Genomic DNA, 14,211 nt, shown 5'->3' on the forward strand with positions numbered 1-14,211 from the left:
TATCTTATAATATCTACCTTATCTATATAATATCTACCAAGATATATCTATGGAAAAGATATCTAGATATATCTATGGAAAAGATATCTAGATATATCTAGTTCTCATCAAGCCACATCCTGTACAGCTCATCAAGCCACATCCTGTACAGCTCATCAAGCCACATCCTGTACAGCTCATCAAGCCACATCCTGTACAGCTCATCAAGCCACATCCTGTACAGCTCATCAATTTCACTAGACTCATCAAGTCATATCTTGTAAAGCTCATCAACTTGATTAGACTCTTCAAGCCATATCTTGTAAAGCTCATCAACTTGATTAGACTCTTCAAGCCATATCTTGTAAAGCTCATCAACTTGATTAGACTCTTCAAGCCATATCTTGTAAAGCTCATCAACTTGATTAGACTCTTCAAGCCATATCTTGTACAGCTCATCAACTTGACTAGACTCTTCAAGCCATATCTTGTACAGCTCATCAACTTGACTAGACTCTTCAAGCCATATCTTGTACAGCTCATCAACTTGACTAGACTCTTCAAGCCATATCTTGTACAGCTCATCAACTTGACTAGACTCTTCAAGCCATATCTTGTACAGCTCATCAACTTGACTAGACTCTTCAAGCCATATCTTGTACAGCTCATCAACTTGACTAGACTCTTCAAGCCATATCTTGTACAGCTCATCAACTTGACTAGACTCTTCAAGCCATATCTTGTACAGCTCATCAACTTGACTAGACTCTTCAAGCCATATCTTGTACAGCTCATCAACTTGACTAGACTCTTCAAGCCATATCTTGTACAGCTCATCAACTTGACTAGACTCTTCAAGCCATATCTTGTACAGCTCATCAACTTGACTAGACTCTTCAAGCCATATCTTGTACAGCTCATCAAATTGACTAGGCTCTTCAAGCCATATCTTGTACAGCTCATCAACTTGACTAGACTCATCAAGCATTATCTTGTACAGTTGATCAACTTGACTAGACTCATCAAGCATTATCTTGTACAGTTGATCAACTTGACTAGACTCATCAAGCATTATCTTGTACAGTTGATCAACTTGACTCATCAAGCATTATCTTGTACAGTTGATCAACTTGACTAGACTCATCAAGCATTATCTTGTACAGTTGATCAACTTGACTAGACTCATCAAGCATTATCTTGTACAGTTGATCAACTTGACTAGACTCATCAAGCATTATCTTGTACAGTTGATCAACTTGACTAGACTCATCAAGCATTATCTTGTACAGTTGATCAACTTGACTAGACTCATCAAGCATTATCTTGTACAGTTGATCAACTTGACTAGACTCATCAAGCCACATCTTATACAGTTGATCAACTTGACTAGACTCATCAAGCCATATCTTGTACAGCTCATCAACTGAACTAGACTCATAAAGACATATTTCATACAGCAAGCCATGTCCGCAATATACAGGAAGTCCGAATGAAGGGTTTTACGAACATCTTTCTTATGTTTAAACTATTTAAAGTAGTCACATGAATATAGAAATGAACTCACGTTTTATTTTAGTGAGTTCTACAGAGAGATAAATGAAAAAAAATAACAATATGGGTAGAAAAAATGACACCAATATGAGAAAATGAATGTCAAAGGATATTTCGAACAAAGAAAAAATTATTCATTTCACATTCAGATGCAAGAATTAGTTTATCTTTGCTATTTTATTCAAGTGACTATTTGGTTGTTTATTTATTTGTGAGGTAATCAAAGGGGGGAGGGGTAACCCAAGCAAATGAACTGTATTTGGTATAAGATTTCATTTCTATAATTGTATGTAGCTATCTATCAAATTGTGAATCCAATTCATCGACTGACTCACTAACTGACCATCTTTGTAACTATGAATGTGAATGTGGTTATGCAAATGAGTAAATGCTATACAAATGAAATTCGATATCTGAATTGAAGATAATCAAAATTGAAGATCTGCATCAAATATTGAATATAATTGGTCAGATAAGACAAAACGCAAAAGACATAATCGACTCTTCAAAATATAGAGAAGCTAACCTATTAGCTAAAAATGTCCAATAATATTGTTACGGATTTAAGCACTGTTTTCCAGCGCAGTAATTCTCCTGACAAGGAAAATAATTTTAAAGGTTTAGTAATAAATATCGAATGGTTGCCATATCACTAACCACGACATTACTGAACATTGAAACGATCATTTAGCGACAAAAATGAAGGACATAGAATATTCGAGAATCCTGAGGATCTCCCCATTATAATTCAAGTTCCAAAATTTGTGCTGGAATCTTTGCGCTACCATGGCAAATAGAAAAATTCGAGAGATAGAACTGAAGGAAGTAGTAGTCGGTTGGGTTGAAATCAAATAAAAAGTTACACTCAAATAATAGTTCCTTCTAAGTGATTTGTGATTCAGTTGGCCTTTGTTACATGTGAATTCCGATTTCTTATAGAATAAAACACCGATATTTGTTATTGAGACTGTTAGAACTTTCACCGTACACCCACCACACTGATTTTTCCATAAGAATGTCATTGCGATGTAGTCACGACAATGTACGACAGTCAGAAAATCGAGTGGAATCATAAAGATATAGTACAATACAGCTATGTTTATAGGATGAAGAAACATTGTACCATATATTGCGGATGTATGCGTTAAAAATTGAGGAAAACATTTCCACTGGAAAATTTATGAAAAGAATGTGTTAAGTTTCGATACATGTCGGGAAATATAATATTAAGTAGACAGAGAAACATCACTATTAAATATTTTTCAAAAGCTCGCTCTCAACCTAAATAATAAAACTCATCCATCGAGTGGGAGTGAAGAAAAACAACCGGAAGTGGAGTGAGTGCACAAAGAAGAATTTGTCCTCGTAAAATCATGCTACCGGAAGTTGATCTTACTCGGAAGGAAGTGTTATTTCGCGGAAATTGCATCCGGGGCATCGCATTAGGTTCGAGGATTTAAGAAGGCGAAAAGAAAAACACTCGAAACAAGTTTCAGCCTTAAAAAGGATTTTTGCTGCACTGTTAAACCGTTTCGCTTAGCTTTCCAGTTTGGGATTTCCGCCTAAAATTCCGTTATAAAAATATTTATTTCTGTCTTTAATATCTTTTTTATGCATCTTGAGCTTGATGATGATTGGGATTTCATTCCACTTGATTTGACTTCTTATAAAACGGGAGTGGGAAAAAGGATTTTAAAGTCTTAAGCTTTTTTTTTTCTTTCATAAAAGTGATTCAAAAAGGCTACCATAAAAAGAGAATTTTGTCACCATGGAAACATAAAAGCTTTTAGCTGAATTTTTTTTTTAATTTCTAGCATACGATGTATAACAGAGAGAAAATATTGTAATCGTCAAAAAATTGAAACTCGAGTGTTCCTCGAATATCAGTGTTTCAGAATTATGGCTCCCTGTCTGTCTGCGAAAGATAACTAAAAAAAAAAGATGTTCCGAATTAGATAGGTGAAAATATTTAAATGGTCTTTACATCAATTTTTAGATTTGTAGCGAATTGTATTGAGCGAGGATAGAACCTGGGACATTGTGGTTCGCAGCCCAGTAACATGACCACGATACAAAAGCAATTGCTCTTGCAGCGTTGTTGTTAACTGGCTTATAGGCTTTCACCACAGACTCTCCCTTCAGTGAATCGGAGGTGAGACGAACGATATGGCTGTTGAGTGATGATGTATTAGCTGTTGATTCTAATGCGCCTGTACCCATTTGAGTAGCGCCAAGCGTTATGACGAGCATGTATGGGTGAGTGTTTGCTTTTTGCTGCATCAAGAGAGTCTGACGACTTTGGGTTGCTGCGTCAAGTGAATCTGACGACTTTGGTTGCGGGTAGATGGCGCCACAACAGCGATACGAAGGTTGAAGGATCATCGCCCGAAGTCACCAATGTATGTAGAGATTTGCAATGAGCGAAGATAGAATCTGGGACCTTGTGGTTCGCAGTCCAGTAACATGACCACGATACAAAAGTAATTGCTCGTGCAGCGTAGTTGTTAACTGGCTATAAGCTTTCACCACAGATTTCTGTCAAATTTTGATCTGAATACATTCAGATGAATTCTGCCTGTTTTCTGCCAGGGTTTCAAATATTAGTTAACAAAATAATTACAAAACGGAGAGATCAATATGGATAGAATTAGGATTAGACGGATTTGGTTTAGATATAGACACTAATACACAGATTTAGTTTCTAGAGTGTAAATATGGACCAAATTTTAAGTTCAATTCATCATAAGTTTTATAGACTTTCGATATGTAATGGCTTAATAACTCAAAACTACAAAGAGTTAAATATATAAAAATAATCATGTGATTTTTTTTGCACTACATTTATAGTTCTCTATCCAACTTTAATTTGAACCGGTCGAGAAAAGGCTCCAAAATATTAGTTCTATTTTGATATTATTTGCATAATAGCATCATCTCAACGTATAATTGAGACGTAACGTAATTCAACGTATAATTACGTTGACGTATTCAACGTAACCACCGTTGCCAAAAAAAAATCACCAAAGATCACTTTCTATTAATCATTTTCGAAATTACTAGTCGCCTACAGAAGCAACTTATTCGCCCAGATTATTGACTAATTAATATGAAATAATTAGATTGACTAATATTGATTAATTAATATGGAATAATTTTTAAAAATTCACTTTGATGTAATAGAAAAAAACTTGGAAAACGATATATTTATCTTGTTGTTGTTGTTGTTTCTTACGGCACTTGCCATGGACAAGCCCGCTGTTACGAAGACGCGCTTTAAGTCGGCGGGGGAGCGTCTCTTGTTTTTTTTAGTAGCGCCAACTAGGACCAAGAGTACGACTTTGCTACTCACGCATCACTCATTCGCTAGCACAACCCCTTTTTACAGGAGGGCACATTCACACATCTCACAGATAGAACAACGGAAGAACAATCATGCCCAAACCGGGACTCGAACCTAGGACGCCCAGAACACAGGGAAGACGCGCTACCCCTATGCCAGGACGCCGGCCCGATATATTTATCTTAATTTTAACACTGGAAAAAGCACGCGATTGATGGTTTTGGTGGATGAGTTTGAATTCAGTAACATTAAAAACGCTTTACGAACGTGCTTTGCATTAAAGAATATTAAACGAGGACAAAATTGTGAAGAAATAAAATTGATACCGTGTATACTTAAAATTAATATAACAGGTCTCCAAAATTTAATTTTTAATTTATTTAATTATTTTGCAAAAATTTCTCATTAAATATAACGCGACAATTTTACATTGCCACTCTGAAAGCCTTTGTTATTTCTGGTATCTATTCAAATTGGCCGGTTTTTGGCGAGTTTTTTTTTTTTTTTTTTTTTTTGACGATTGGCAAGATTTCGACATGTTTAACGAGAAATCGTACATTTTTAAGTTTAACCTTGATATTATTAAAAAGGTGATATCATTAAAAGGATAACAATCATATCCTAGATAATGTTAATAGAAGAACAGCCCTCCTTGACGGACACGTGTTCTAATTAATATTAGAAATGATTAAGTAATAAAATTAGAGAAGAAAGTAAAAACGAGAATTTTATTATAAAATAAATCGTAAACTTATTTAACTTTGTAAATTATTTTTAAAAAAGTATACGGTATTACCATAAAAATTTTCAAATTAGGTTTTTTTTAAGAGTTTGACCATGAAAAACTTACATTATATTAAAAAAAAACACTTGCATAAAAGTGTTATCCAATATATTTTAGTATTCATATTGAAACGTAACGATACAAGTCGGATTTTAATTTCGTAAATAAGAATTTTTATGAGAATCATCAGTGATTCTACATAGTAGTAGATTCAGTACACAGTACCATAGATTCTACATAGTACCATAGATTCAGTAGTGATATAACAATATTATCAATTGTTTTTGTCGTATCTATGGAAGTGCAACAAGCGAGGAAAGTCTCAGATATTGTCAAAGATCCGGAGGACCACTGCTGCCAGCTTTGGTGCTTCAGGACTATAAAGGATGTCCCGAAGTGTATCTTTCAGCGGTAACCAGCCAAACTTTAAGATATCTGTAGTAATAGATAAGCATTCGAAGATGTGTCTCGGTGTGAGCTGAGTTTCCGGGCAGTTCTTGCAGTCAATATAGGTTCTTGGCCTATCAGGAAGGATCTTCAATCCTTCATAGAAATTTGTTCTTAATCTCGCCAATATAGTTGTTACATTTCTAGGGAAATCAAAGTCATTGATTAAAGGCTTCCTAAAAGGCTGGTTTATATGTCTAAATCTGGCCACAGCGTTCGCATCTGCAAGTGATGGTGGAGCTAGGTTGGACAAGATTTCGTCCAAAGCATCCGCACACTCATTACCCTCGATGTTTACATGTGCGGGTATCCATTGCAGCACACACGATTTCTTCTTGCAATGCAATTGATAGATAAGTCATTTATAGTAGAGGTGATGCTTGAATATTATCAATTCAATCGGAACATTAGAATTCCATTTTCCCATTTGGCTGTTGAAATTGATATTTCACTTTTTGCAAGAGAAAATCCGAAGAATGAGAAGAATAAAGCTAATGAGGAAAACTGACAGATATGATATTGTGAGGTTGAGGTTCGAACTCGCAACGTTTGGGTTCATAGCCGAGTAACAAAGTCACTAGACAAAAGTGTACACTCTTCTCCGGAAGTTGTTAACTGGCTTATAATGTTACCACCACAACAGTCCCCCTAAAGTGAGTCGGAAGAGTTTATCGCGCCAGTTATGGCGAGCGACGAACGTGATTATCGCGCCAGGCGTTATGGCGAGCGACGAACGTTGTAATCGCGCCAAGTGTTATGGCGGGCGACGGCGAGCGTGTGTGAGTGGTTGCTGCCGGTAGATGGAGCCATGACAGCTGAATGAAGGATGCGGTTGTTCAGAACCAGAGTCACCAATGTGCAGGTTGAGGTTCGAACTCACAACGTTTGGGTTCATAGCCGAGTAACAAAGCCACTAGACAAAAGTGTACACTCTTCTCCGGAGGTTGTTAACTGGCTTATAATGTTACCACCACAATATTAACAATGATTTAAAGTTACTTTATTTTGTTGAAAGTTGGCTCTGAAATAAATAGGAATTATTTCATCCAAGGTATTTAACTTTGCTCGGCATCAACATGTTGAAAAATATTATAAAATGCTCATATTTTTAAATTTTTGAATGAAATAAATTAAAAAAAACATTTATGAAAAAATATAAAAATCAAATTTTTTTAGAAAAAAACGATTTTTTTTTTCTTTTCTGAAAACTTATATAAAACAAAGATCTTCACATTTAGAAATTCATCAAATGATTTATTCAAAATTTAGCACATAATTTAAGAAATATATTACCTAATTCCTGCATTAAGAAATAAGAATTATTTCTATCCAGAGTTTAAATACTATTATTCGACTAATGATCACTTTGTCACATAATGAAATATTGAAACGACTATAAATGAACAGATTGCTTATTCTGTTATCTAATAATTGCAGGATATATTATGAAAATACTATATCAAACATGAAAAAATACATTAAATATTTATTTCTGGTGTTTTTATAAAAAAAATTTCACAAAGTTTTAAAAAAAAATGATGCAAAACTACATTTAATAGTTATTTTTATTTATTTATCTTCAACCATATCTATAAATTAATGCAATTTACCAAAGAAAGAAACCAAATTCGAATGATTTTATAAAGAAATCTCAACAAAAAATAAAGAATATTGAATAAAAAATGTTTCACAATTTTGATAAAATCGACTTTTTAATGTAATTACCAACCGTAAAACAGTTTTCGCCCTAAGCTTGTGACAATACTCATATAAATTATATCAAACGCAGACTCTTCTTGTCGTATCACTTTTCTGGTATTCTCATGGGAAATTCCGCTTCCAAGCGGAGCGGAATGAGATTCTGTAACAACAGACAACATTTTGTTCTTTCATTCTTGTTATAACCTTCCATCCTTACCAGAACACCGAAAAAAAAACTTAAATAACTGTTAGGTTTATTTCATTTTGCCGATTTTAACTATCACGTCCTATGTATCCACTAATTTGAGTTACAATATTACTAAACTACTATTTAAATGGCGTTTTGCAATTGTTATTTCGTGTATAATTCAGTTATGGAATTGGCAATTAAATTGCGCACGTCAGTTCAGTACTTAGTAGCTTTTGTATGCTGTTTTTTTTATAATTTTAATCTTTTAATTAATTTCAATCTTTTACAATTTTTTATAGTGTTTTTGAAATCTAAATTGGATTTTGAAAACCATCTTTGGATATCATATTTGAATGGTTATAATGTTAAAAAGGGCTATTTTTCATTTTACCATATATATATTTAATATAAAAATACAATAATAGGCTTAGTATTAAATTAATATAATAAAATAGTTTGTATTCTTCTATTTAATATTTTAAAAATTATTTAATTTCAGTAAAGATATGAATTTTAATTTATACTGGCAGTGGAGAATCAATCAAATGAACAACTTTATATGCGATTTAAGTATTATAACAATAAATAACGCAACAATACTTTTTAAATTTTTTTATTTGATTGGTATAAATATGTTATCGAAATATTTACTTTATGGAAAATTAATCAATAAATGGGTTTTTTCAATATAAATATTTTATATTTTATTGATAAAAATCATTATATCAAAACTGTCCAAGCAATTATCTTAACTTTTTTAACCTTTTCAACGCCCTTTCGCCGTCTAGATATAAACTGTAACTATAATTTTACTTTTAAGCTATTTAAAAATATAATTATACATTTTGGTTCAAAATTAAAACCAGTTAGAGTGAAAAATTAAAAAAAAACAATCCCATTTATTGGATATTGAATAAAACCTATGTGATTACTGATTTAGCGCTTTATCAGGAAGAACTGATTCTGCTATTTCATCTTCCTACTACGAATTTCTTAAACATTTAAATATATAAACGGATTTGAACTTATTATTTTTCTTTCAAAATCCTAAGCAGCCATTAAATTTTAACTACAAAAGTCCTCAATTTAATATACTTCACGAGATCATAAGTAGTAATTAAATTTTAAAGATCCATATCATAAAAATGCATGGCTTCAAACGAACTTAATAATAACAGCTGGTGGAATAAATCACATAAAAATGTTTATAATAGCATCCAAGTCTAGATTCCAGAGTCCCTAAATAAATTAACAAACACACCAGTAAAAGAAATCGATATCCTTCTCCCACATATTGAAAGAAACAGATAAGCAATCAGAAGTACCCATCGAAAAAAAGTTGAAAAATTCCATTCCAAATCCCAAAAGAATACAGAAAAAAAAAGAAGACAGCACTGACAGAAGCCTCGTAGAAGAAGATAACCATCTTTCCGGATAGAAACGAAATCGATAAAAAGCACAACATGAAATGGCAGCATCTTTGACTTGAAAAAGGAGATGCTTTCATCGGATCTCTCAGTCATCGATTCCAGCCCTATTGTAGCAGTTTTCTTTAGTAGCGCACCATAAGCACGATCGGAATTCACCCACCTCTTATTTCTATCTGTTGGGATGTGTTACGGGGTGCTTGGTAAGAGTCACGGCTTGGGGTTGAATTCGGGGGCTGTCATTTGTGGAAGTGGTAATGTAAAATAGTGCACTTTCTTCTCCTCCGCCTCTTTTCTTTCTTTTCTTTCTTTTTTTCTTGATTTCATGTTTGGAGACTTATCTTTTATGGACGGTTTCGCAATTGCTAAAGGAATGGTCTGGTAGAAAATTAAATGTCCGTCGGACTAATTTCCTGATCAGCAGATTAGGTGTTCTAAAATTTGAGAGCAATTAATTTAGAAATTTTAATAATCCCCGTATGAAATTGAATGAATTCGAATTCATTCCATGAAATATCACGATGGAAAAAAATATTATTTAATACTTAATAGCCTCCTTTCAGCAACCAACTATTCGATTCCTGTATCAATAGAATTAACATTTTTATTCCTAGAATCATTTTAGTTCAGATACTCCAAAATACTGGAACATCCGAGTTCCCCTTTCAAAGATAAGACCTGGTTTGTCAAAAATCACAATGACAATCCTTGATCTTAAGAGACTGTTAAACAAAAGAAAGTTGACAGCTACTAAACGAATATAGGCTCGGAAACCCTCCCTATACCCCAAAAACTTCAAAAACCTCCCTATCCCCAAATTCTGTCTGGGCCAGCGTCTGTAACCAACAAAGCACGAGCCATGGGTATTCAGTCAATCACGCTTAAGGAAATGAAAGTGGAATTTAGGTCATTCAGGAAGGTTCTTTAGTTTCGTTGAACAGACGCTTGTGACCATCCTTCCGTATTTATAGAGTTAATCAAGACTATGAGAAGGTCAACCAACTTTAATGAACTATATCTTATCGCATTACAGGAAAATACCATTTTAAATTATACTTTTGCAATAAACATAAAACATTCTGACCGGTTAGTTATGCAATAAAAAGAAGAAAAAAAAATTTCGGAAATAAAATAGGTGAAATCGATCCATCTGTGTAGATTGGGTTTGTGTCAAGGTTTTTTTTTTAGATGTGACTAGCTTTTAGGCGAAACAAGAGTTTGTAAAGACTTTAATGTTCGGGATTGTGGTACTCCGTTCTTATTTTTTCCTGTAGGGGATGTGTAAAAAATTAATTATTTTTAAGAAGATCTCTCAAAACGGAGGAGTGGACATGGAATACAACAATTTTTGATATATCTAGAAAACAAACTTTAATATGGAATAAAAGCTGGCGAAATTGGATCAATGCATGGACTTGGGGAACTGGTTCCTTTAATTCCATAATTATTTTAAATAAAATGGCGTCATTTTACAGAGATTTTTCGTTTTTTCATCTTTTGAGACAAAATGTTTCTTAACCTTTTCTTTTTTCAAACATTTGTAGGGAAATGTTTGTTTACTGTCAAACTTCCATACCAGAGAACACAGTATTTAAGATATTTTTTTAAAAAAATTACCTTGGAAGTTCAAATCATTTTAGAATTCAGAATTATTTGAAACAATTGCATCCATTCCAAGTGGCTAAAAATTCATGATAATCTCTGTTTATAACTCCTTCCTAGCACACAATGGTGATCAAATTGAAGGTGCGCGTACAGAATTCTTCATTTTCTTTCCATAAGTTATGAAATAAACTACTGTATGAATATTGCTAGTGCAGCAGGTGTAATCATATAGAATGAATGTGTCCCCAAACAGTACTTTTAATATTGGTAAAATTTGTATAGCGTTCAAATATTTGCTTGTTGTTGTTGTTGTTTATAATAAAGTTATTCCCATTTGTAATTGATACAGCTGGCTTGAATAATTACATTTTTGTATACGAAGAAGAGAAAAATGTCCTGTCAAATATTTCGAACGAGATTTTAACAAATATCCTTGTTTCAGAACTTCTTCAGTTCAAAAAACATATTTCTGCATTATGACTATCTACCTATATATTTGTGAAGACAATCAAAAAATACTTTCAGCTAGACGAATGAAATTTCGTATATGGACTTTAGACCAAATTTGTACAATTCTATCAAATTTTGTCTGATAGTAATCAATCTGTTTGGCTATTAGAGTACAAGTGAACTCATTAACTGCTAAATGCAAGAAGCTAGGTAGTTGAAATTTGGTTTTGGTTTAGCATCCAAAATGTTATCAATTTCTAAACCAAATCTGCTAAAAGATTGACCGTCTGTTGGTCTGTACTTTCTCTTTCACGTAAATGTAGTAACTCATAACCTTAATGACCTAAATAAATGAAATTTGATATGTGATCGTAAGATTTAAACTGTAATTATAAATTTGGGTTTCATTCAATTTTGGTTCCATAAAAAAGCGTTCCAAAATGCATTCGTATGATATAATAAATGGTAAGGTTAGATTCACCACAAAAATCTATATTTTGTAATTATCATTCACCGATGCCTCTCAAAACAATCTTGATGTTACGAAGATGATCCATTTTATACAAAATAAGAGGGAAAATCTTAATTGGAGAGTATGAAGAAGATTGAGAAATCACTAAAGTTGGTTTTATATTCAAATTTTAAATTATATTCATATTTATATTTCTTAATTTCAACTAACCATCCATTGCATCTTTAGGGCTCTGATGCAATACGTATTTTAATAACTCTTGGCAATAAGAAGGTAATTCGATAAAAGAAAAAGTAAATAATCTACCATGACTATGGAAATATTTTTTCACCATCTAATTATTTATTATATTTAACAAGCAGCTGCCATTGAAGCCAAGACAAATTCGGAGATTATAATCCTTCTTATCCAAGCTATAAGATATTCGATCATGGAAAATAAAAAAATTCTAATTCATCTAAAATCAAACAAAATTTTGATAGTTGTCAAATATTTTGAATTCAAGAATGTAGGTATTAATGATATTAATCTTAGAATGACATTCAATGATTTAATTCAAGATACATAATTATAACAAATAAAATATTTCCATAAATAAAAGTTTTGTAATACAATTTCAAGTAGTAATTCTATAAACATGATTGAAATAAAATGAATGTAAATTAAGAAGATAATAAAACATAGCTAAAAATCGATATATAGCATTAAGGCATGATAAAGGATTCAAACGTAATCACAGATGAGCAAAAGCAAATAAAGAAATGTAAAAATATTTCAATGCATTCACAAATAGACAGATGGAAAAATATTTGAATGTATTCACAAGTGAACAAATACAAATACGTGGAAAAATATTTGAATGTATTCACAAGTGAACAAATACAAATACGTGGAAAAATATTTGAATGTATTCACAAGTGAACAAATACAAATACGTGGAAAAATATTTGAATGTATTCACAAGTGAACAAATACAAATACGTGGAAAAATATTTGAATGTATTCACAAGTGAACAAATACAAATACGTGGAAAAATATTTGAATGTATTCACAAGTGAACAAATACAAATACATGGAAAAATATTTGAATGTATTCACAAGTGAACAAATACAAATACATGAAAAAATATTTCAATGTATTCACAAGCGAACAGATACAAATATATAGAAAAATTTAAGAATATTTAATTGAATTCGTAAGCGAATAAATCCAAATGGACAAATGGAAAAAATAATTGAACGTATTCACAAGTGAATATATACAAATAGAAAGATGGAAAAAACATTTTATTCTCTCTTGAATTTTAAATATTTCAATAGTTTTGCAGGTATATAAATTCAAACATTACTTTAATTAAAGGGAATTGAACTTTTTAAGAAATTGAAAATGGTTCAAAACATTTTAGATCAAAAAAAATTCCACCAAATATTAACTAAAACAAACACTGAATAACGAAATCAATATTCCATCTTTCCATGCTGTAGAAGATCCATGCTTAATTAGATAAACCCAATGAAAAAAAAATCTATTTCCACCTAAAAAAAGAATTCTATAAAAGAAAAAACAGTAACATATAGAAGAAAGTACAGAGAAAGAAAAAAAATCGAGGTATAAAGCACATCATGAAATAACATCTTTGACTTGAAAAAAAGAGTTGCATCTGTCTGATCTTTTAGTCATCGATTCAAAACATACTGTAGAAGTCTTCTTTAGTGACATTATAAGCACGACACGAATTCTTTCACCTTTTTATTTTTATCTGCTGAAATGAACTATAGGGAATTTAATGAAGTTCACAATAGGAACTTGAATTCATTGACTGACCATAGTTTTCGGAGGTCAAGAATGTCTAAAGTTTGCTTATCGTCATTTGCCGTTTCATATTCAAGACACTACCTTTTATGACATATTTGTAATTGCAGCTAGAAACAATGTGGAAGAAAGGGAATGTTCTTCGAGATTCTCGCATTCAGTATTGTGAATTCACGTAGTCAATGAAATAGCATTTGGTTACTGATTTTTGTTCAAGTTTCATTGAAGAAAAATCCATTAAGGTTTAGTTTCTTACTATATGGAAAATTATTGGTCTTCCGTTAGTTATATATATTTTTTTTCAAGATATATAACTCATTCTTTTATTGATTTCGTAATTGGACTTTCTAATCATTATTCCTTTTATGATATTCTTATTTTGCCTCTTATGTTTTGCTTTCTGCCTGAAATAGATTTATTTCTTGCTTCTAAATTTCATCTTGTAGACGTC

General features: G+C 32.1%; 1 protein-coding gene across 1 annotated transcript; it reads right to left on the reverse strand.

The window, feature by feature from the left end:
- Positions 1-250: 250 nt before the first annotated feature.
- Positions 251-1,051, reverse strand: LOC129975459 (golgin subfamily A member 6-like protein 25). The gene has a single exon (XM_056088521.1). The coding sequence runs from the start codon at positions 1,049-1,051 to the stop codon at positions 251-253; it is 801 nt and encodes a 266-aa protein (XP_055944496.1).
- Between the last annotated feature and the right edge of the window lie 13,160 nt (positions 1,052-14,211).

The sequence above is a fragment of the Argiope bruennichi genome, chromosome 7, assembly GCF_947563725.1.
Source record: "Argiope bruennichi chromosome 7, qqArgBrue1.1, whole genome shotgun sequence".
Classification (NCBI taxonomy): Eukaryota; Metazoa; Arthropoda; class Arachnida; order Araneae; family Araneidae; genus Argiope; species Argiope bruennichi.